This window comes from Ranitomeya variabilis, chromosome 1 (genome assembly GCF_051348905.1).
Source record: "Ranitomeya variabilis isolate aRanVar5 chromosome 1, aRanVar5.hap1, whole genome shotgun sequence".
In the NCBI taxonomy this organism is placed as follows: domain Eukaryota; kingdom Metazoa; phylum Chordata; class Amphibia; order Anura; family Dendrobatidae; genus Ranitomeya; species Ranitomeya variabilis.
The window spans coordinates 1,027,019,498-1,027,040,888 of record NC_135232.1 but is presented as its reverse complement, the minus strand read 5'-3'; the positions used below and the strand labels follow the sequence as shown (position 1 = coordinate 1,027,040,888).

Sequence of the window (21,391 nt, the reverse complement as noted above, 5' to 3'; positions counted from 1 at the left end):
CAAACGCAGTATGCACCTTGCCCATTTGAGTGCGGTGTAATGCCTGTTAAGGCCTGATAGTCGGGCCTATGTGGTGGGATAACAAGTAATGTCATACTTGCCTATCACCTGACATTGGCAATGTGTGCTAGTGACTCCAGGGCTGGCTGATCAGCACCTAATGTCAGTGGGGAAGAGGTTGTAATTTACAGAGTGCATCAGACTGAATGAACGCTGAACACAGCACATATTATATGGATGACTTTCCAATCCAGATCTAAGATGGCCATATATGCCATACTAGGCTACCAAGAAATACCAAGTGCAAAGATATATAGACTCTGCACAGCAAGTCATTAGGCAAGTGGGCATGTCTTTAGAAAGTTGGCACGTTAATGACAAAGATGTTTCTCATTGGCGACATTTACATACAAGGATCCAAAAGCTTGTAAAGACACAGACAGCCTTCCCGCAATGTAGGGCACTAATGCGAAATACATCCTAGGTTGGTGATGGTCTGTTGACAGAGTATTGACTGATTCCAGTGGAAACTTGCAGAAATATGAATCTGCCTTCAATACATGAAGCTTAAGATCAGTTGAAGAAAAGTTAAGCGATTTTTTAATATTGTTAATCAACCTTTATGTAAAATTTTATATGTTGTAGTAAACTGAAAAGTAATGTATAAAGGTAAACCTACACTTTAGGTATATGTTCGACTTATTGTACTCAGTATGAGAGCAGCCAATCAGCAGTGGATCTGTATTAAGGAGATCTGTCTCCAGATTCCACAGCACACTCTGCATACATATTAACTAATGTTAATAGTGTTCTTTAAGGCCTGATGAAAATCTAGTTCAGGATAGCCCCATAATCATGATGCTTAGATGAGCATTCTGATGAAAAATATAATAATCATAATACATCGGTATGTTTTGACCTAGTGTAGGTCTTTGTCAAGCATACTTGGACGCCAACTATCTTTTTAGCTTTTGTGGAGTTTTTGGTCTTTGGACGTTATGTGTCTTTAGTGGAGGATTGCTGCTGGCTGCCATATTTGTGGACGAAAAAGCTCATGAGTCCAAGTTTAACCTCTGCCCACCCAGCCTGAATGGCTGCCGCTTATACTCATCTCCGCCGCAGGAGAGATACTGAGGACCTGTCAGTCATGTGAAGTGGGCAGAGATTGAGTTAAACGTTCATAAAGGGTTATACAGCTATTCTGATTTGGATTTTCAAAGTGAATACAACATCCTCATCAGGTCGAAAAGATGTAGTTTTGTTATGTATGCAGTTTGTATTGTTAAATCTGGTGACCGATCCGCTTTAAGTGTTGGTGCGGTTTCTAAGCATCTTTTGTTTACACCCCCTGCTCTAGCGTTTGATGCTTGTATACTATCATTCTAGAATTTGTACCCTTTTTGAGTACCTTTGACCTCCCCCTCCTTGCTTCCTACTCCAGAACGGTCGTATAAATCCAGATGAGATAGATTTAGAAAATGAACCATGGTATAAATTCTTTTCAGAGCTGGAGTTTGGACATCCGGTAAGTGAGGTCAGATACTAATGCTTCCAATAGGTGTTAGGACTATCTAATCCTGTGAAGCTTCTGGTTTATTAACTCCCACTTATGCACCATTGAGGATTAGCGTATGCTGTGCACCTATGGTAGACAGGAACAAGCCACAGTCCTAACAATGGGAAAAATTAAGAGTAACACTTGTTTTAACATGATGTATATTTTGCGATCGATTTTCCGTAAACTGATATTTTAGGGAGTCTAATGTCTGCATACTCTACAGAAAGTGAAAAATGATTATCGCAGTACAAACCACAGAAACCATTAAAGCCAGAAAGGACTTTTTACTTTTACACATCTGCTTCATGAATTAAACACTGTGACCAACTGTGATTAAATCTGTCATGAAAACCTATACATAAATCAGAATACAATTTATCACGCACATATATTATCAAGTAGTGTGAAAAAATTAGATTTTTTTTTAATGAATGTAGTGACACAAATATAATCTTCTAAAAGGGAATCTGTCAGCGGGATTTCACACCCCAAACTAGTTACCGTATATATACTGTAGCTCTTTCATAGACCAGTCCAGCAATGTCCAATGTTACATGTTCAGTCCATTCCTCCATTAGTGAAAAATTGATAAGTAAATGTGGTTGAAGATCTGTTTGTAGATCTGAAACCTCTGTCACTCCAACTCTATTCCCCACCCAGTGCTGCTTCCTCCTGCTTGACTGATCGCGCTTTTGCCTGAAGTCACCAAGCATAGAGGCTGTCAATTAAGGATAACAAAGCAGCGCTGGGTGGGGAATAGAGCTGGAGTGACAGAGGCTTCAGACCTATACTAGCTCTTCAGCATCATTTGCATATTCAGATGCTGATTTCTCAGTAACAGATGAACAGACTGAACATGTAAAGGTATTGCTGGACTTTTCTTTGAAAGACCTACATGTGCATATAAATAGTTTGGAATTTGAAATCATTTTAAGGAATTACGTCCAATGTGAAGTAGGCACAAAAGTATAACAAGTGGTCTGTGTATTGTCATTGTTCTGCAGTATGCCTAAGCAAATACATCCTTGTACTAGTGTCATGTAAAGGGATCTAATAGTAATAGTAGATTCAAAAAGATAGCGACACTGAACATTTTTGTTCTCCAAAGTACATGCAGTGCTATGCAAAAGTCAGAGACCACCCTTATGTTTCCTTAATTTGAAGTCAAAATAGTCATGAAGGCAGTGAATCTAAACACTTTGTGCCAAGTTGCCCCACAGATTACAGTATATTTCTTGGGGTATTAGCAGGAGGCACTTTATGATCATCTTACCAACAAGTAAACCTTGTCCAATGAAAGGAATCCTTTTAAATGAGTTTTCCTGCTAGGAGAATTTATTTTCATGCATGGCCATATGCCATACTCCATACTCTTATGAAGGTGAACCCATTATTATCAACCGCTTTCCTGATGAGAAACCCCTATTTTTTCTTGAAGATTTTTCTTTGTAAAATAATTAATATCTCTACCTTTCTATCTATTGGTAGAAGACCACCTAATTTTATGGCTCTGAAATAAAACAAAAGAAAATATACAATACAACACTGCAATATACAATTAACTGCAATACCATTAAATAACATTAAATCACATTAACACCAATGTCCACCTTGCATTGGCTAGGCGACCACCCACCAACAAACACTGTGACATTCTTCAAATACAACAGGGGAGGGCGGGACGATGTTCCTCATCCAGGATCTTGAGTTAAACTGTGCAGAAACCGATGTGCAGGGCAGTTAAGTAGCTGTGATGAGTCTGCCAAAATTCCTCTCTGCCAGTCTGAGTCCTGGAGTAGGGCAATAGCCAAACATGTGACCCAGTAGAAAAAAACCTGTAAATGTTAATGTTCCCTACCTAACCCTATAAAAAACAAAAGGAAGATGAGAGAGGAATAGGGAAATTAGGAGAGAGGGAGAGCAGCACGATCCCATGTGCCCCTAAGCTACACATTATTCGGGGCTTTTCAGGAGCACAGCACTCCACTGCCTCCCAGCTTCCCATTTGCTGGGGGTGGTGCACTCTTTAGATTGACAGTCAGGGAGACTGAAGATTACAACACTCCTTTAAAAGGATTGTCCCCTTTTAAAAAATGTAGTCCCTGGACGCAGTATATTCAGCCTCATACCTGCAAACCTTGAATCTTTATTCATTTCATCCGTTGCTACTATGCCCTCATCCCGCTGATGTTGTGCTGGAACGTTTATTGTGAAAGCAATTCTGTCAGTACAAGCTCTGTTGCTACAAAAAGCATTCTCCGCCATCCAAATTGAAAACAAAGAGCTGCTTTTGTGTATGAGAAAGCCACATTATGAAAAAATGGAAAAAAGCTATACACAAAAGAAAATTGCAATATTCACCGCGCTAAGCTGAAAAAAGGTTATATGTTGTGATGTGAATAACAAAAAGTAAGGTGTACTCACTTTTGTATTAGAGGAAGTTGAAAACTATTCATAGAGCCATAGGAGGATGGAGTGTCCAATAGTCCCTAGGTCAGGGGTGTCAAACTGCATTCCTCGAGGGCCTCAAACCATGCGTGTTTTCAAGATATCCTTCTCATGGCACAAGGTGCTGGAATCATTCTGTGCAAGTGATTAAATGATCACCTGTGCAATACAAGGAAATCCTGAATACATGACCTGTTTGCAGCCCTTGAGGAATGCAGTTTGACACCTCTGCCCTAGGTCCTACTTACAAGCAGCACTTTTTAACTCGGTAAGTGCCACTACACATTTGGTACTCCTATCCCTAATTTCAATACACTGTGATCCTCTTTCATTTTCAGTATTTTGACCTTTGCACCTGTAGGGAAGTGTCTCTAAAACCCCAGTTGACCTACAGTATACTCACGTGTACCAGCAGCTATTCTAAACAGACAAGTGTCGGTACTCTTCACCTGTTTATTGGAGTAAGTAAATAATTATTTAGAACTAGTTTGCATGTCATTATATCCATGTTGATATAGGGTATTAACTACCGTATCACCTCATTAGCTTCTACTATTGGACACTCCATCCTCCTATGGCTCTATGAATAGTTTCCAACTTCCTCTACTACAAAAGTGTGTACACCTTTTTGTTACTCACATCACAACATATAACCTTTTTTTCAGCTTAGTGCGGTGAATATTGTAATATATTTTTTCAGTTCTATGTATTAGCAGGGTCAGACCCAGCACCTGTTATTCACCAGCAGCAGTTGAGTACTTTTTTCTTTCTCCCCTAGTGGATAGCGCCAGTGTATTGTAGTTTGATTTATACACGAAAAAACTTTTGTCTGTAGTTTCTTCCTTTTTTCATAATTTGTCAGTTCAAATTCACAATATATAAGCTAAGCATATCACACATAACCTTGTAAGGTATACAGCCCCTATAAAAAATGCATCTTTAGTGTTCTAATTTCTGCCTTCACTCTGCAGAAACCAAAGTTAATTTGCGCACTCAGTGCATGCTTTGTGCGGCCTAGAGGCGCAGTGCACCATTCTGATGTGCTATGGGATTCATTCTGTAATCACTTGTCGTCCTTGTGACCTTCTCATCCATGGGAACGGATATAGCTGCACACTCAACAGGAGACTTTAGGTCCAGTTTAACAGGTTCAGCTTTACTATGCAATACAGATACATGCGGTTGCGGCACACAGAATGAGACCGAGTCCTCTCCGGTTTATGTTCCCTTGTTCCTTTGTCCAGTGTACTATCAGTCCTTTCCACCATTCTCCAAAACCTGACCCACCTCAACCGTTTCTGTTGGTACCAAGGACTTCTTATCAGACATTACAGCTTTCCTGAGGCCCACCATCTTTCCCTTTCACTATGACACGATCGGCCACCTCCACCTGAGGAAAGAGTAATGGATTCCTATGCTTCTTCTGGGTCCTATTCCCTGGACCGCCTGGGGATTTGTGCAAAACTTTGGTTGTGTTCGAATACTGTACTGGAGACTTGTTACTCACAGGACCCTTTGCCGCTGCTGCATCCACAGAACTTGAACCTGTCACACCTGTCACTTTCTTTTACTTCCTCCAGCTCTGACTAGAAAATACTACCCTTTTTATCTCCTTTAACCCCTCCCAACATATGGACTATTCTCAAGCTTTTAACTATGTGCTACCCTGAGTGATGCAAACTGTATCACTATTTCTTCCACTGGTTCCTCTATGGACAGACCTCCCCAATCCCCGGGGACAGCCTTGAGACGAAACCTCCAGGAAAACCGAGACCCATACTGGCCATAATGATAAAATGAAAATCTATATGAAAACAAATAACTATAAAACATTAATATTCATACTATAGCATTTAACTTCTTCTAGACTCTGTGTCTTCTTCTCACTCTTTTTACGGATAAACACTTTAAAAAATAAAAATCAGCTTTTATAATCTGCAACAACCGTAACAGAAAAGAGGGATGACTTGGCTAATTGAACTGAGCTTGATAGTTGGGTCCATTCTTCACATGCTGACATACAACGGGGGAGGTAGAACTCTAAGTATGTTTCTGTGTGAGCTGAAAGCAGAGTTTCTGAAATGGCTAAAGTGTGCTGAAATTGGGCCTACAATGTTCATACTTAAAGATGTTGTCTGGTCTAAATGAAAAATCTGCAGTCACTCTGTGAATCCCTCTCCAAAAAAGTCTCCCCAGGATTTGCTGGTTTCTGAGCTGGGAAAGGCAGTTTTGTATGCAATATGCATACTCCTGAGTAGAAGCCGCCTAGTTGGGTGCGGCACCACTCCATACAAATGTATGGAGCAAGGGCGTGGCCGTGGCCGTCTAGTGGGCGAGGCTATCCAGAGGGCGCTAGCGTCCAGTGGGCGAAGCCTTGCTCAATACACTTGTATGGAGCAAGGCCGCCCCCACTAGACTGCTTCTGCCCGGGAGTATGCATATCGCATAAATCACCGCCGTTTTTTCCCAGCTCAGAAACCGGTGAATCCTCGCAGTGCACGCACTGGGGCTACTCAAAAGTCTGCAGTCACACAGTGATTGTAGACTTTTCATTTTAGACTGGACAACACTTTTATGTGTAAGAGTAATTTAATTAGTTTTAATTAAAAAAAAAAAAGCATCTAAACTACTTTTTATCCCACACGTCCTCCCCTTCAGGGTATTCTCTGACTTTTGAACGGTATTGTACGTATACTTAAAATTTCTACTTAATTAGGTCATCTGAGCTTTGAAATACTCATCTAAATTAGTGCTGATCCACTTCAAATTTGCAGCTTAGTGCTGATATCTCCTTGTGTTGTAGTAAGATGTCATTTGGTAACATAATGCCAAACAAGTTCTCAAACACAGATCTTGACTTGTTAAAAAAAAATATGAATCTGCTCAGGTGTAATTGCTTCTTTTTTAAATACATTTCCAGTTGACAAGTGGTGCTGCTGAAAATACAGCTTTTGCCTGTTTTCACTGCATTCTGACATGGAGAAATCTATCACAAGCAGAAAGCAGGGAAGACAGGCAGAAGCTGTGTTACATAGAATAAACTGAGACTCCTTTGTGAAGCTGCATCACTCAGGGTACACTGAGTCTCTGCAGGGCATGTCGGAGACAGAAGATTTATGGCACTGATCTATCACTGCTGCTATTAGATAGGAGCAATATAATAAGATTATACCCATCTGACTATAAAGAGTAAAAGGATTGTATGACATATTAACCATATTAGTGAAAAGGAAGGAACCAAGATGATGGAGAAAATGGCACCTTCACTAAAACAAGTATACATAAGGCCTTTCCAATTTTTTTCATAATAGCCTATATGCTGTATTGTACATTCAAAAAGACTGCTTCCTTAACTCATGCTGATCATCTGTCCAAAAAATGAATGTTAGTGCAGAGCAGCACATTGACAGACAACTTTTTGTATCATAGTATATTAGTACATTTACAGTGGGCTGACATGCTACAATATTGTTTCTGCGATAAATGACTGTAGTGGCCAGATACTACAGTATACAGGATTTTATAGGTGTGATTTAAATGTGTCCTAGCAATTTTTGCCCCCTATTCCCTCCAAAATATGTATGTAATGTAGTGTAGGTGGATTAAAACATTTACCGATCATAGTCTTCCTCAGTTTCCAGCACCCCCTCCGGTCCTCTTCCGGCTCATGTGACCTGAAATCTTGCTCTCTAGCTCATACCGGTCTCCATGTGTGGCGCAGAAGTTGCTTTCTAAGGCCACGTTCAGTATTTGGTCAGAATTTTACCTCAGCATTTGTTAGCCAAAACCAGGAGTGGGTGATAAATACAGAAGTGGTGACGTGTTTCTATTATACTTTTCACCTGATTGTTCCTCTCCTGGGTTTGGATTCCAAATAATGATGTAAAATACTGACCAAATACTGACCGCGTGAACAGAGCCCTAATGTAAGTCTGTGGAGCCTTGTTTTGAGTCTCTTACATTGGAAAAGATGCTCTGTACCACACTGAGCCGACAAAACTGGAGACCAGTCACATGGGCTAGAAGATGACCGGCGCAGAGATGGAGACTGGCGAAGATGAGGCCGTTCTGTAAGTATTTTAATACATTTGAACCAAACTACATAATTAGTACCAATCATGGAAAAAATTGCTGAAACTTCTTCATTCACACACTGTGGTTAAAAAAAAAAAAACTAGTTTTTTTTATCAATTTAGTAAAATAAAAATGAATTTCCAACTTCATGTGCATTTTTTATGTATATTTTGTTGATGGCACAATGCAAGTTCCTAAAGACTAATTTCCAGGGAAATAATTTTTTTCCGGGCAGTAATGGTGCTGCGTTGATGATTTGCTTATTGACAAAAGTTAGCAATCAGCCATCATGAGCTTGTCAGTCAGCTTTTCTAAGGTTACTGTGGTATAATTCCCAGGGGAAAACCCTCAGTGCGACCACAACACACAAGTCCACAAATAATTTGCCATTACATTTATTAGAACGCATTTACTGACTAGTGTAGTATGTGTGGAAAGAGGTGCACAGGAGAAATGGTGCAAAATAGGGTGTTTACCGAGTGCTGGGACTGCATGTCTACTCTTGTCAATGTGTGGTGTTTTTGTGTTTTCTCTCCATTACTAAAAGCTTCTAGAGTGACTACCTGCATAGGATATCCGAGGCACTAACGTGTCCCCAGCACTCAGCAGACGTGTGCTTATTGCTTTGTGTGGCTTGCATGTAGACATTTCACAACCTTCCACTAATTTCTCTGTTTTTCCTCATGTCAGTAGTTTGCTTTCTTTACCTTTTGAAGCCTTTTTTTGGAAAAAGTAACACCAACATTCTCCATCACTTTGGTAATGGTCTACTATCATGATTATCCATTTCACCTCTGCATTTCTGTTCTGTGTCTGCCGCCAGCCTCCTAAAAAACTATTGGATTATGTGCAAGAGAGTCCCCCTCGTGTGTCTACTGAGGTAAATCTTATTCATTGTTTGAAGTTCTTCATCTGTCTGTTTATGGGGACATTAAATCTACGTTCACAAGTGGAGGAAATGTTGTTGATTTTCTGTTAGGATTTGTGGGTGAAAAATCTGTAGCATAACATAGGAGCAGCAAAATGGAAGGAGTTGTCTTGTTCCCATTTTCTGGGGCACGCTGCTCCAGTCTTCCACCTTCCTGCTTGTTGGAGTGTTGTGCGGTCCTAAAGAATGAGCGGGCCGGTGGCAAGGCTCTGCTGACAGCCAAATTGTATTTGTCAGCAGACGCAGACTCTTCTCCATTGGAGAAACACAGGGACACTGAGGCTGCTAGATTCAGCAACCCAGACAGTTTCAGAGCTGCGCTTTCAAGCTGTGTAGCAAAGAGCTTACAAGCGTGGGCTCTGTGCCAAGAGAACGGTCGGTTCTGGCGTGAATTGTAAACTTGACATTACACTCCAGAATTACAAAATATCTCTATTTTTTTTTTTTTTTTTTAAACAGAGAGGATTTTTAGTAAGAGGTAAATTGCAAAGTTGCTTGTTCTTACCAGTATTTTTCAATTTTACCCATTTATTAAGATGAGAGAACCCCTTTATGCAAATCTAATCCACTTCACTTACTGTGACAAAATATTTGTGCATAAATGGACATGTGATGCCTCATTTAATTTCGCACATTAAGGCTAGGTTCACATTGCGTTAGGGCAATCCGTTTAGCGCTAGCGGATTGCGCTAACGCAATGTATTTGTAGGGGTCGCGTTTAGGGGTCGCGTTAACGTCCCAGCTCTCGCAGATCCCCGATCTGTGAGAGCGGGGAACGGACCTCGGCCACGCCGCGGACGCTGCAAGCAGCGTCCGAGGCGCGCCACAAAAGAACGGCACATCGCTAGCGCGAGCCGAAAAAGGCACGCGCTAGCGATGCGCTTCAGGCAGAAACAACATTGCTGTCAATGGATGCGCTAACGGACCCGTTGCACGGCGTTAATTGCGACATTTTCACCGTGCAACGCTGTCCGTTAGCGATCACCCAATAACGCAATGTGAACCTAGCCTAATTCTTTCTCTGGGTTCATTAATAATTTGTTGCAAATTTTTGTCATAGAGTTCAATGGGGAAAAAAATTCTGCAGTGACTGCGGATTGTTGTGGATTTTGCTGCAGATTCCTTTTGAATCTGAAGCAAAATCTATAAAATCTAAAAAAAAATAAATAAATAAATAAAACTACTATACTTCTCCATCTACCCTGTCTGATCCTCTACTGGTCCCTGTACTACCTGACCGCCTGCTGTGACGTTTCGCTCTATATGACTGCTGCAGCGGTTACATGGGACACGTTGTACAGAGGCCATGAAGGGAGCCTTGGAGTTGGGTATAGTGGTTTCTTTATTTTCAACACACTCTGCAATTCTCCGCAAGGTAATCGGCATGAAAACCACTACCAAAATTTGAAATTTGCACAATTAGGTTCATAAGTGCTGGGGATTTGGTGTAGATATGCCTCTGTGGTGCAGAAATTCTCCACAGCATTTCCTCTTTGTGTAGACGTACCCTAGAGGGTGTTAGAGTATACCTTTTCCATAACACTAGTTTTACATATGAAATATACAAATCAATAATTTCATATACTGTAGTTGATGGATCTTTCCTTCATAATAACACTCGTTTGTATTTATCTCACTCTTAGATCTGTGTAAATATACATAGAGAAAGAATTGCATACAAAGTCAGAACTGGACAGACAGGATTTTTACATTCTTACAAGATCTCGTGTTTTACTTTTCAAAAGTATTTGAGGGCATCTTTTGGGGCAAAGTTACTGTAATTACTTGAAGAATGGCAATATAGCTTTTTTTAACCTATTTGTATGCAGTATATTTATATTACAGAGATTTTCTCATAATGTCCACTCCTTTTCAAAACGAAGGATATATCTTTAGCATAAGCCACAGGCAACCACACCTTTTCCATGCTGTGGCCGCAGGGGAACAGAATGGCCAACTGTACTCTTCTCACTTGTTCTCTTGAGTAAGAAGACAAAATGTTCAACTTTTTAATTTATGGGAAACCTGTCAGGTCGGATGACTGTTAACTTGCAGATATAGAGTTAATCTGCAGGTTAATAACATTATGATTGTGACCGGCCACTGTACTGAAATTGTGGCACCAGGGGAGAATAAATTGTCTCACAGGAGCCGGCAGCTTTCAGTCATAGAGTCGTGCCCAAAGCAATTGCTATCACCGCTCACAGCACTGAGAGCTACGGTCGGACTGACAGCCGACTCTGCACTGATGTACTGCTGAAACGGTTTTTAGTCACGTGTCGGGTACACTTACTCACAATATAGTAAGCAAAGACTGCAGCTGCTTGGGCACACCAGTACGACTGAAAGCTGGCAGCTCCCAGGGAAAAAAAATACTTTTTCTCCCACGTGCCGCATTTTCAGTACAGTGATCGAGCACCTTCATAACACTATTAACTTACAGATTAACCCTGTATCTGCAGATTAATATCGTTATCCGACTTGACAGGTTCCCTTAAATGTGACACTTTAATTTCTGCAATTTCCTGCAAAATCCAGCCTATAGTAAACATGAAATGTAGCCCATGATCTTTTAATTTTACATGTTAAAAATAATAAAACATTATTAGATTTTTTTATGATTGTCTTTATAACATAGATATTTTTATATAACTTAGAGCACTTTGCAGATAGATAATGGTCCAGAAGTAAAATATGAACAGCAGTCTTTCCAGTGCATCGGACTCCAACTTTTGGGGTTTAGTCCCTATCTGTGTACATGATATTCCTTTGTGGACATTAAAATAATTGGTATCCCTTACATTTTTAGTGTCCTTTTATGTCTTTTTTTTTTTTTTTGTTCCAGTTTTTTTTCTTCTTATTCCGGCAAATTAGTCTGGAGGCTTCACTTGTAACTATCGAGCTTAAAGGCTGCAGTGTAAATTTAACCTAGTATGTCAAGTGACCCGATTGACCGATCCACTATTATAAAGATGACTGAACCACTAATGAATATTTATGAGCATCCATTTTGATGCCATAGAAGGCTGAACCTCTAGACAGCAGCCTGCAAGTTACTTTAAGAAAATCCTAAATTCATAGTGTAGAATAGATTCATCACAGAGACAAAAATTGAGTATCTTGGTGCTTTTTATATTTTTGCGTACTATATACTGTATATGTAAATGATTATTTTTTTGCATATTGCAAAACCTTGCCTTAATGATAATCCCACATTTCTACATTGAATCCGTTCTTTTTTAGATTTGTTTGCTGTGCATTTAGCCGTGTTTTCTCGTGCATAAGCAGATACAAGCTTGTCTTATTATTAGTGCCACCTTTATGTTATCTTTTATAGGTGATTATTATTCCAGAGATACAGAGTGAATAAAACATAATGAAAGGTCAGGTGCTATTCATCGTCAGAATAACTTACAGTACATAGAATTTTCAATATCCAATAAGCAGATTGAAGGTTGCACAACGCATTTCACTTATTATTCAGAAACCATTCAGTGAATCTAATCAGATAGCAGTAACTGAGAATAGCCTGAACGTGTACCCATCACTAAAAATGATTGTCCTTTCCATAGTACATATATCTGGTAAGACAAGAACATAGCATTTCACATAGATTAATTCAATCAGCGTTTTCATAATTTTTGCTATACTTAAATTAAAAAAAAAATATATATATATAGAGAGAGAGAGAGAGAGAGAAAATTGGAACAGCACAATGCTCACCAGTGGGTGCCCAGCCTCCTGGGTAGAATGGTCCACTCATCTACCCAACTTGTATACAAAATTAGAAAAAGAAGGCAGCACTCCAAGTCCTCTTCAGGGTGAAAAAATGTGAAGTTTATTCAGCCCACATCTCTGTGCGACGTTTCGGCTCACACTGAGCCTTTTTCAAGCATTGAAAAAGGCTCAGTGTGAGCCGAAACGTCGCACAGAGATGTGGGCTGAATAAACTTCACATTTTTTCACCCTGAAGAGGACTTGGAGTGCTGCCTTCTTTTTCTAATTTTGTATGTATGTATGTATATATATATATATATATATATATATATATATATATATATATATATATACAGTGGGGCAAAAAAGTATTTAGTCAGTCAGCAATAGTGCAAGTTCCACCACTTAAAAAGATGAGAGGCGTCTGTAATTTACATCATAGGTAGACCTCAACTATGGGAGACAAACTGAGAAAAAAAAATCCAGAAAATCACATTGTCTGTTTTTATATCATTTTATTTGCATTTTATGGTGGAAAATAAGTATTTGGTCAGAAACAAAATTTAATCTCAATACTTTGTAAAATATCCTTTGTTGGCAATGACAGAGGTCAAACGTTTTCTGTAAGTCTTCACAAGGTTGCCACACACTGTTGTTGGTATTTTGGCCCATTCCTCCATGCAGATCTCCTCTAGAGCAGTAATGTTTTTGGCTTTTCGCTTGGCAACACGGACTTTCAACTCCCTCCAAAGGTTTTCTATAGGGTTGAGATCTGGAGACTGGCTAGGCCACTCCAGGACCTTGAAATGCTTCTTACGAAGCCACTCCTTCATTGCCCTGGCGGTGTGCTTTGGATCATTGTCATGTTGAAAGACCCAGCCACGTTTCAACTTCAATGCCCTTGCTGATGGAAGGAGGTTTGCACTCAAAATCTCACGATACATGGCCCCATTCATTCTTTCATGTACCCGGATCAGTCATCCTGGCCTCTTTGCAGAGAAACAGCCCCAAAGCATGATGTTTCCACCACCATGCTTTACAGTAGGTATGGTGTTTGATGGATGCAACTCAATATTCTTTTTCCTCCAAACACAACAAGTTGTGTTTCTACCAAACAGTTCCAGTTTGGTTTCATCAGACCATAGGACATTCTCCCAAAACTCCTCTGGATCATCCAAATGCTCTCTAGCAAACTTCAGATGGGCCCGGACATGTACTGGCTTAAGCAGTGGGACACGTTTGGCACTGCAGGATCTGAGTCCATGGTGGCGTAGTGTGTTACTTATGGTAGGCCTTGTTACATTGGTCCCAGCTCTCTGCAGTTCATTCACTAGGTCCCCCCGCGTGGTTCTGGGATTTTTGCTCACCGTTCTTGTGATCATTCTGACCCCACGGGGTGGGATTTTGCGTGGAGCCCCAGATCGAGGGAGATTATCAGTGGTCTTGTATGTCTTCCATTTTCTAATTATTGCTCCCACTGTTGATTTCTTCACTCCAAGCTGGTTGGCTATTGCAGATTCAGTCTTCCCAGCCTGGTGCAGGGCTACAATTTTGTTTCTGGTGTCCTTTGACAGCTCTTTGGTCTTCACCATAGTGGAGTTTGGAGTCAGACTGTTTGAGGGTGTGCACAGGTGTCTTTTTATACTGATAACAAGTTTAAACAGGTGCCATTACTACAGGTAATGAGTGGAGGAAAGAGGAGACTCTTAAAGAAGAAGTTACAGGTCTGTGAGAGCCAGAAATCTTGATTGTTTGTTTCTGACCAAATACTTATTTTCCACCATAAAATGCAAATAAAATGATAAAAAAACAGACAATGTGATTTTCTGGATTTTTTTTTCTCAGTTTGTCTCCCATAGTTGAGGTCTACCTATGATGTAAATTACAGACGCCTCTCATCTTTTTAAGTGGTGGAACTTGCACTATTGCTGACTGACTAAATACTTTTTTGCCCCACTGTATGTATATATATATATATATATATATATATATATATATATATATATATATATATATATATATATATATATATATATATATATAATATATACCGTGTGTGTGTGTGTGTGTGTATATATATATATATATATATATATATATACTGCAGGAGCCGTGGAACTAGAGAGCAACGCTGCTGAAAGAGTATTCCATTTCTTATCGTATACCTATGTTTCTGTTGACTGCTTGTTGACAGGTTGAGAAGGAAACTGCTGAGTATCTAACATTTCCATGGATATCCTGCTCAAATTCGCCCCATTTAAAATTCCCATGGATGCCTGTGCCGCCCCAGGAGTACTGTTATTGACATGAGAATAATAGGGGCTTTGTATGTAGCTCTATAATATGTCATGTAAAGCACCTCCAAGCAGAGGATGGTCTTTAACATAGTCAGTTCAGACTTGTACTCTCATCTTTAGGGCGTGTAGGCTAGTAGTATCCTGAAACTGCTTTCAAATGTATTGAAAGTGAACCCATCAGCTTGGAAATGCAGTGCAAATCTGTGGGCAACGTGTTGTAGAGCAAGAGGAACTGATTGATATACATAGGTTTGTGGGAGATATCTCAGTATAAGAGCAGGTGCAGACAGCCATAGATTCTCTCATCCGAGAGAATGGGCCGATGATTATGCAAATAACAGTCTGATCAAACTGTGATCAGAGTCTGTTCAGAGTGTCGGCATAGTGTGATCCGATTCTCTCAGATGAGGAGAGCTGGAGAAATGCAGCAATTTTTCTCCTCGGACAGTCTGAGGAAAAAAAATCAGATGTATACACGGCCCTATAGTCTAACATTGTTCCTCGTGAGATCCAGTGTTTTGTTGGATCGCACTAAAAAATACAGTTGTCTGCACATGCCCTAACTTGTACTTTATTTATTGAAATGTATGTTTATTTTCAGTTTAGCAGACGATAGTGAGGTCACAATTACTAAAGGGCTGCTATCTATGCATAATTTTGCAAATAGATGTTAATATTCGCTAAGACCGCCCATTTGACTGCTAAACCCAGACTGTGCAGGAATTTTATAAATAAAATCTATTATACTGAACCTTTCCCCCACAACATGTATATCAATGTGTTCAGCTCCTCTTGCCTTCTCTTCAACACTCTGATGGCTCATCAGACTGCATGTTTAATATACCAGGTTGCCCTTAAAGGTGAATTAATGTCCCTATTCACAAACTTTTTTTTTTTAATGTCCCAATTAGTCTAGAATGAAAACTGAGGCAGATTTGCAATCCTTCTCGATTTCCTGCTAGTTTGTCTTCAGGTCCTATGAAGGCTTGAGCCATGTTAACAAGCTACAAAAAAAACGCCTGAGTATAGTTTGATCTGGCAGCCATTTACCCTTCAGCTTCTTGCAAACTAAACTAATGTATTTTAGTGTGAAATGAGGGATAAATAAGACAAGGTCTTTGCAGGATCAGACTACACAAGGTTTGTTTGCAGTCTGTTACCGTGGAGATGCAAAGTCCATATGTCTTACAGGCACAAGACTATTTCCGAAGTTGCTTTTTTTTTAATTTTCAAATAGATTGTGTGTGTGCGTGTGTGGTGTATATGTGAATGTGTGTGTGTGTGTGTATATATATATATATATATATGTGTGTATATATATATATATATATATATATATATATATATATATATTTACACTGCTCTAAAAAATAAAGGGAACACTTAAACAACATAATATAACTCCAAGTAAATCAAACTTCTGTGAACTCAAACTGTCCCCTTAGGAAGCAACACTGTTTGACAATCAATTTCACATGCTGTTGTGCAAATGGAATAGACAACAGATGGAAATTATTGGCAATTATCAAGAAACACAAAGGAGTGGTTCTGCAGGTGGGGACCACAGACCACATCTCAGTACCAATGCTTTCTGGCTGAGGTTTTGGTCACTTTTGAATGTTGGTTGTGCTTTCACACTCGTGGTAGCATGAGATGGACTCTACAACCCACACAAGTGGCTCAGGTAGTGCAGCTCATCCAGGATGGCACATCAATGCGAGCTGTGGCAAGAAGGTTTGCTGTGTCTGTCAGCGTAGTGTCCAGAGGCTGGAGGCGCTACTAGGAGACAGGCCAGTACACCAGGAGACGTGGAGGGGGTCGTAGGAGGGCAACAACCCAGCAGCGGGACCGCTACCTCAGCCGTTGTGCAAGAAGGAACAGGAGGAGCACTGCCAGAGCCCTGCAAAATGACCTCCATCAGGCCACAAATGTGCATGTGTCTGCACAAACTGTTAGAAACCGACTCCATGAGGATGGTCTGAGTGTCCAACGTCCACAGATGGGGGTTGTGCTCACAGCCCAACACCATGCAGGATTCTTGACATGTGCCACAGAACACCAGGATTGGCAAATTCACCACTGGCGCCCTGTGCTCTTCACAGATGAAAGCAGGTTCACACTGAGCATATATGACAGACGTGACAGAGTCTGGAGACGCCGTGGAGAGCGATCTGCTGCCTGCCACATTCTACAGCATGACCAGTTTGGCAGTGGGTCAGTAATGGTGTGGGGTGGCATTTATTTGGAGGGCCGCACAGCCCTCCATGTGCTCTCCAGAGGTAGCCTGACTGCCATTAGGTACCGAGATGAGATCCTCAGACCCCTTGTGAGACATATGCTGGTGCGGTTGGCCCTGGGTTCCTCCTAATGCAGGACAATGCCAGACCTCATGTGGCTCGAGTGTGTCAGCAGTTCCTGCAAGATGAAAGCATTGGAGCTATGGAGTGGCCCGCCCGTTCCCCAGACCTGAATCAGATTGAACACATCTGGGACATCATGTCTTGCACCATCCACCATCACGTTGCACCACAGACTGTCCAGGAGTTGGCGGATACTTTAGTCCAGGTTTGGGAGGAGATCCCTCAGGAGACCATCAGCTGCCTCATCAGGAGTATGCCCAGGCATTGTAGGGAGATCATTCAGGCACGGGGAGGCCACACACACTACTGAGCATCATTTCCTTGTCTTGAGGCATTTCCACTGAAGTTGGATCAGCCTGTAACTTCATTACCAGTTTGATTTTGAGCATCATTCCAACTCCAAACCTCCGTGAGATATTAGTTATGATTTACATTGATCATTTTTAGGTTTTATTGTTCTCAACACATTCCACTATGTAATGAATAAAGATTTACAACTGGAATATTCTTTCAGTGATATCTAGGATGTGGTATTTTAGTGTTTCCTTTATTTTTTTAGAGCAGTATATATATATATTTACACATATATACATACATACATACATCCATACAGCTTCAGGCATACCTAAACATCCTCCAGACTGTGGTTGCTGTCAGGTGCTCCCCATGTTATGCCCCAGAGTAGCCACAATCACAGTATGCACCTTGCCCAGAGTAATGCCTGTTAAGGCTTTTTATCCAGACAGACACTGATAATCGTCCCCATGTGGTGGGATAAATATATATATATATATATATATATATATATATATATATATCTCAAATATACTAAGGCAGCACTCCAATATAGAATGGTAAAAAAATATAAGCTAAGGGCAGAAACACGTCTGGTTGTTTTTATACAATTTTATGCTTTGAGAACTGAATATATATTACTAGCTATTGAACCCATTCTACGCCCGGGTGGCGAGCATTTATATTGGAATATGGTCTCCATCCTGGTATGTGCTGCTCCTATCCTGTCATATGCTGCTCCATCCTGCGCCCCCATCCTGTCATGTGCTGCTCCACCGTGTCATGTGCTGCTCCATCCTGCATCCCCATCCTGTCATGTGCTGCTCCACCATGTCATGTGCTGCTCCATCCTGCGCCCCCATCCTGTCATGTGCTGCTCCACCGTGTCATGTGCTGCTCCATCCTCATCCCCATCCTGTCATGTGCTCCCATCCTGCGCCCCAATCCTATCACGTGCTGCTCCATCCTGCGCCCCCATCAGTGCGGGCGGCTGTGCTGAGTGCGGGCGGCTGTGCTGAGTGCGGGCGGCTGTATGTGGCTGTGCTGAGTGCGGGCGGCTGTATGTGACGTGGCTGTGCTGGGTGCGGGCGGCTGTGCTGGGTGCGGCAGGTGTGGACGGCTGTGCTGGGTGCGGTGGCTGTGCTGGGTGCAGCGGCTGTGCTGGGTGCAGCGGCTGTGCGTGGCTGTAGGCGGCTGTGCGTGGCTGTGGGAGGCTGTGCTGGGTGCGGCGGCTGTGCGTGGCTGTGGGTGGCTGTGCTGGGTGCGGCGGCTGTGCTGGGTGCGGTGGCTGTGCTGGGTATGGCGGCTGTCCGTGGCTGTAGGCGGCTGTGCGTGGCTGTGCTGGGTGCGGAGGCTGTGCATGGCTGTGGCGGCTGTGTGTGGCTGTGCTGGGTGCGGCGGCTGTGCTGGGTGCGGCGGATGTGCTGGGTGCGGCGGCTGTGCTGGGTGCGGCGGCTGTGGGTGGCTGTGCTGGGTGCAGCGGTTGTGCGTGGCTGTGGGCGGCTGTGCTGGGTGCGGCGGCTGTGCGTGGCTGTGGGCGGCTGTGCTGGGTGCGGCGGCTGTGCGTGGCTGTGCTGGGTGCGGCGGCTGTGCGTGGCTGTGGGCGGCTGTGCTGGGTGCGGCGGCTGTGGGCGGCTGTGCGTGGCTGTGCTGGGTGCAGCGGTTGTGCGTGGCTGTGGGCGGCTGTGCTGGGTGCGGCGGCTGTGCGTGGCTGTGCTGGGTGCGGCGGCTGTGCGTGGCTGTGGGCGGCTGTGCGTGGCTGTGGGCGGCTGTGCTGGGTGCGGCGGCTGTGCTGGGTGCGGCGGCTGTCCGTGGCTGTGTGTGGCTGTAGGCGGCTGTGCGTGGCTGTGGCGGCTGTGCATGGCTGTGCTGGGTGCGGCGGATGTGCTGGGTGCGGCGGCTGTGCTGGGTGCGGCGGCTGTGGGTGGCTGTGCTGGGTGCGGCGGCTGTGCGTGGCTGTGGGCGGCTGTGCTGGGTGCGGCGGCTGTGGTCGGCTGTGCTGGGTGCGGCGGCTGTGCGTGGCTATGGGTGGCTGTACGTGGCTGTGGTCGGCTGTGCTGGGTGCGGCTGTGCGTGGCTGTGGGCGGCTGTGCGTGGCTGTGGGCGGCTGTGCTGGGTGCGGCGGCTGTGCGTGGCTATGGGTGGCTGTGGGCAGCTGTGCTGGGTGCGGCGGCTGTGCGTGGCTGTGGGCGCCTGTGCGTGGCTGTGGGCGGCTATGGTCGGCTGTGCTGGGTGCGGCGGCTGTGCGTTGCTGTGGGCGGCTGTGCGTGGCTGTGCTGGGCGCGGCGGCTGTGCTGGGTGCGGCCATTTTCTTGGTCCTGCTCCCGGAGTCGGCGCCTGCGCAGTCCGCGCTTTCCGGCGCCATTTTCTTGAAGACACTGCAATGTGTCTTCAAGAAAATGGCGCCGGAAAGCGCGGACTGCGCAGGCGCCGATTCCGGGAGCAGGGGGACAGTCACGGCCCGGAAGCGCGTCGGTGGAACGGGTCAGGTAAGTATACTCACCCTCCGCCTCCTGGCTCGTCCCTGCTTGTCCGGTGGAGATCGCGGTGTGCGTTCAGCGCTTACGCATACCGCGATCTCCTGGGAGCGTCGCTCTATGCGGTCCAGACTGCGCCGGTGCTTGCGCTTGCGCAGTCTATAGAGGCTTCGGACAGAGTGACGCTCCCAGCGTTATAGATACAGCCCAAGATTTTTCAACTGAAAGGATCAGAGCACTGCAGATTTTGCTAGTAGTAGAAGTTTACATATATTTATAGATCCCCCTGGAGTCATGGAAGGCTGAGATGTATGAGGCCTCAGTTTAGGCTCATGTGCCTATCCCTTCACTATATTTAACTGCATGATTTTGTCATTTTCCATGAGCAGCCAGTGTACAGCTGGCCCTTTCATCTCTATGTCCTTTCCTAACCCCACATTTCTGCAACAGCCAGGATGTCAAAGAGCATCATTTGAAGTGCCAAGCGTTATTACCGCAGGCAGTTCTATATATGACCACGGTTTATTTAACAGGACAGCATGTTCTCCACAGCCTGATGGAAATGGTTTTATGACTTGGTTCTGCGCACTGATTAGTATTTTCTTAAATATTTGTGTTGGTGCTTTATAAGCAGACAGATGGCTGCAAAGTACGTAATATGTATGCATACGATGTGTTCACTGTCTTCATTCATTCAGTTACATGTTCTTTTCTTCCTACAGACATCATTATACCAACCATCGATAGGCAATGAAAGACCTTCCAGGTAATGTAACTGGAATGATTTTGTACATACCCTCTACAAATTATTACCCATGTACACCTTTGAATCATATAGACACAGACTGTGAAAATCCATTAATTCTAATAACTTAGCACTTATATTTATAAAATAGAAATACTGATCCAAGACGTTCTTTAAAATCAGTCTTGGCACATAAAGAACCAAAAGATTATGGTGTTGAATTAACCTCCGCAGTCCCCATACTTTGTAGTATTGAATATTTGTCCCTGAGAAGCTCAAACATGCTGTGAATGCAAGACAGCCAAATACTATCACCAAAACTGAAGTGTTGTGGGAAATCCTTGAAGGGTGTCCGTCACCCCAAAATATATTTTTTTTATATGGACTACACAGTGCTGTAGGGGACTTAGCCCCTATTGCAACCATACTAGCACTGTACCTGTGATTGGTACAATGCCTAAAAAGAACTTTTAATTCACATGCAAATGAGGAG

At 43.0% G+C, this 21,391-nt stretch overlaps 1 protein-coding gene across 6 annotated transcripts in view; it reads left to right on the top strand.

The window, feature by feature from the left end:
• Nucleotides 1-21,391, top strand: part of SORBS2 (sorbin and SH3 domain containing 2) — a 298,577-nt gene that overhangs the window by 217,313 nt on the left and 59,873 nt on the right. For 5 of the 6 annotated variants that reach the window (XM_077279629.1, XM_077279627.1, XM_077279626.1 and 2 more), the window contains one exon: nucleotides 20,876-20,919. In XM_077279629.1, the coding sequence (XP_077135744.1) occupies nucleotides 20,876-20,919 (44 nt within the window). Of the gene's footprint in view, nucleotides 1-1,441; nucleotides 1,526-8,903; nucleotides 8,961-20,875; nucleotides 20,920-21,391 lie in introns of all 6 variants that reach the window. The other variant, XM_077279625.1, reaches the window with a different exon arrangement.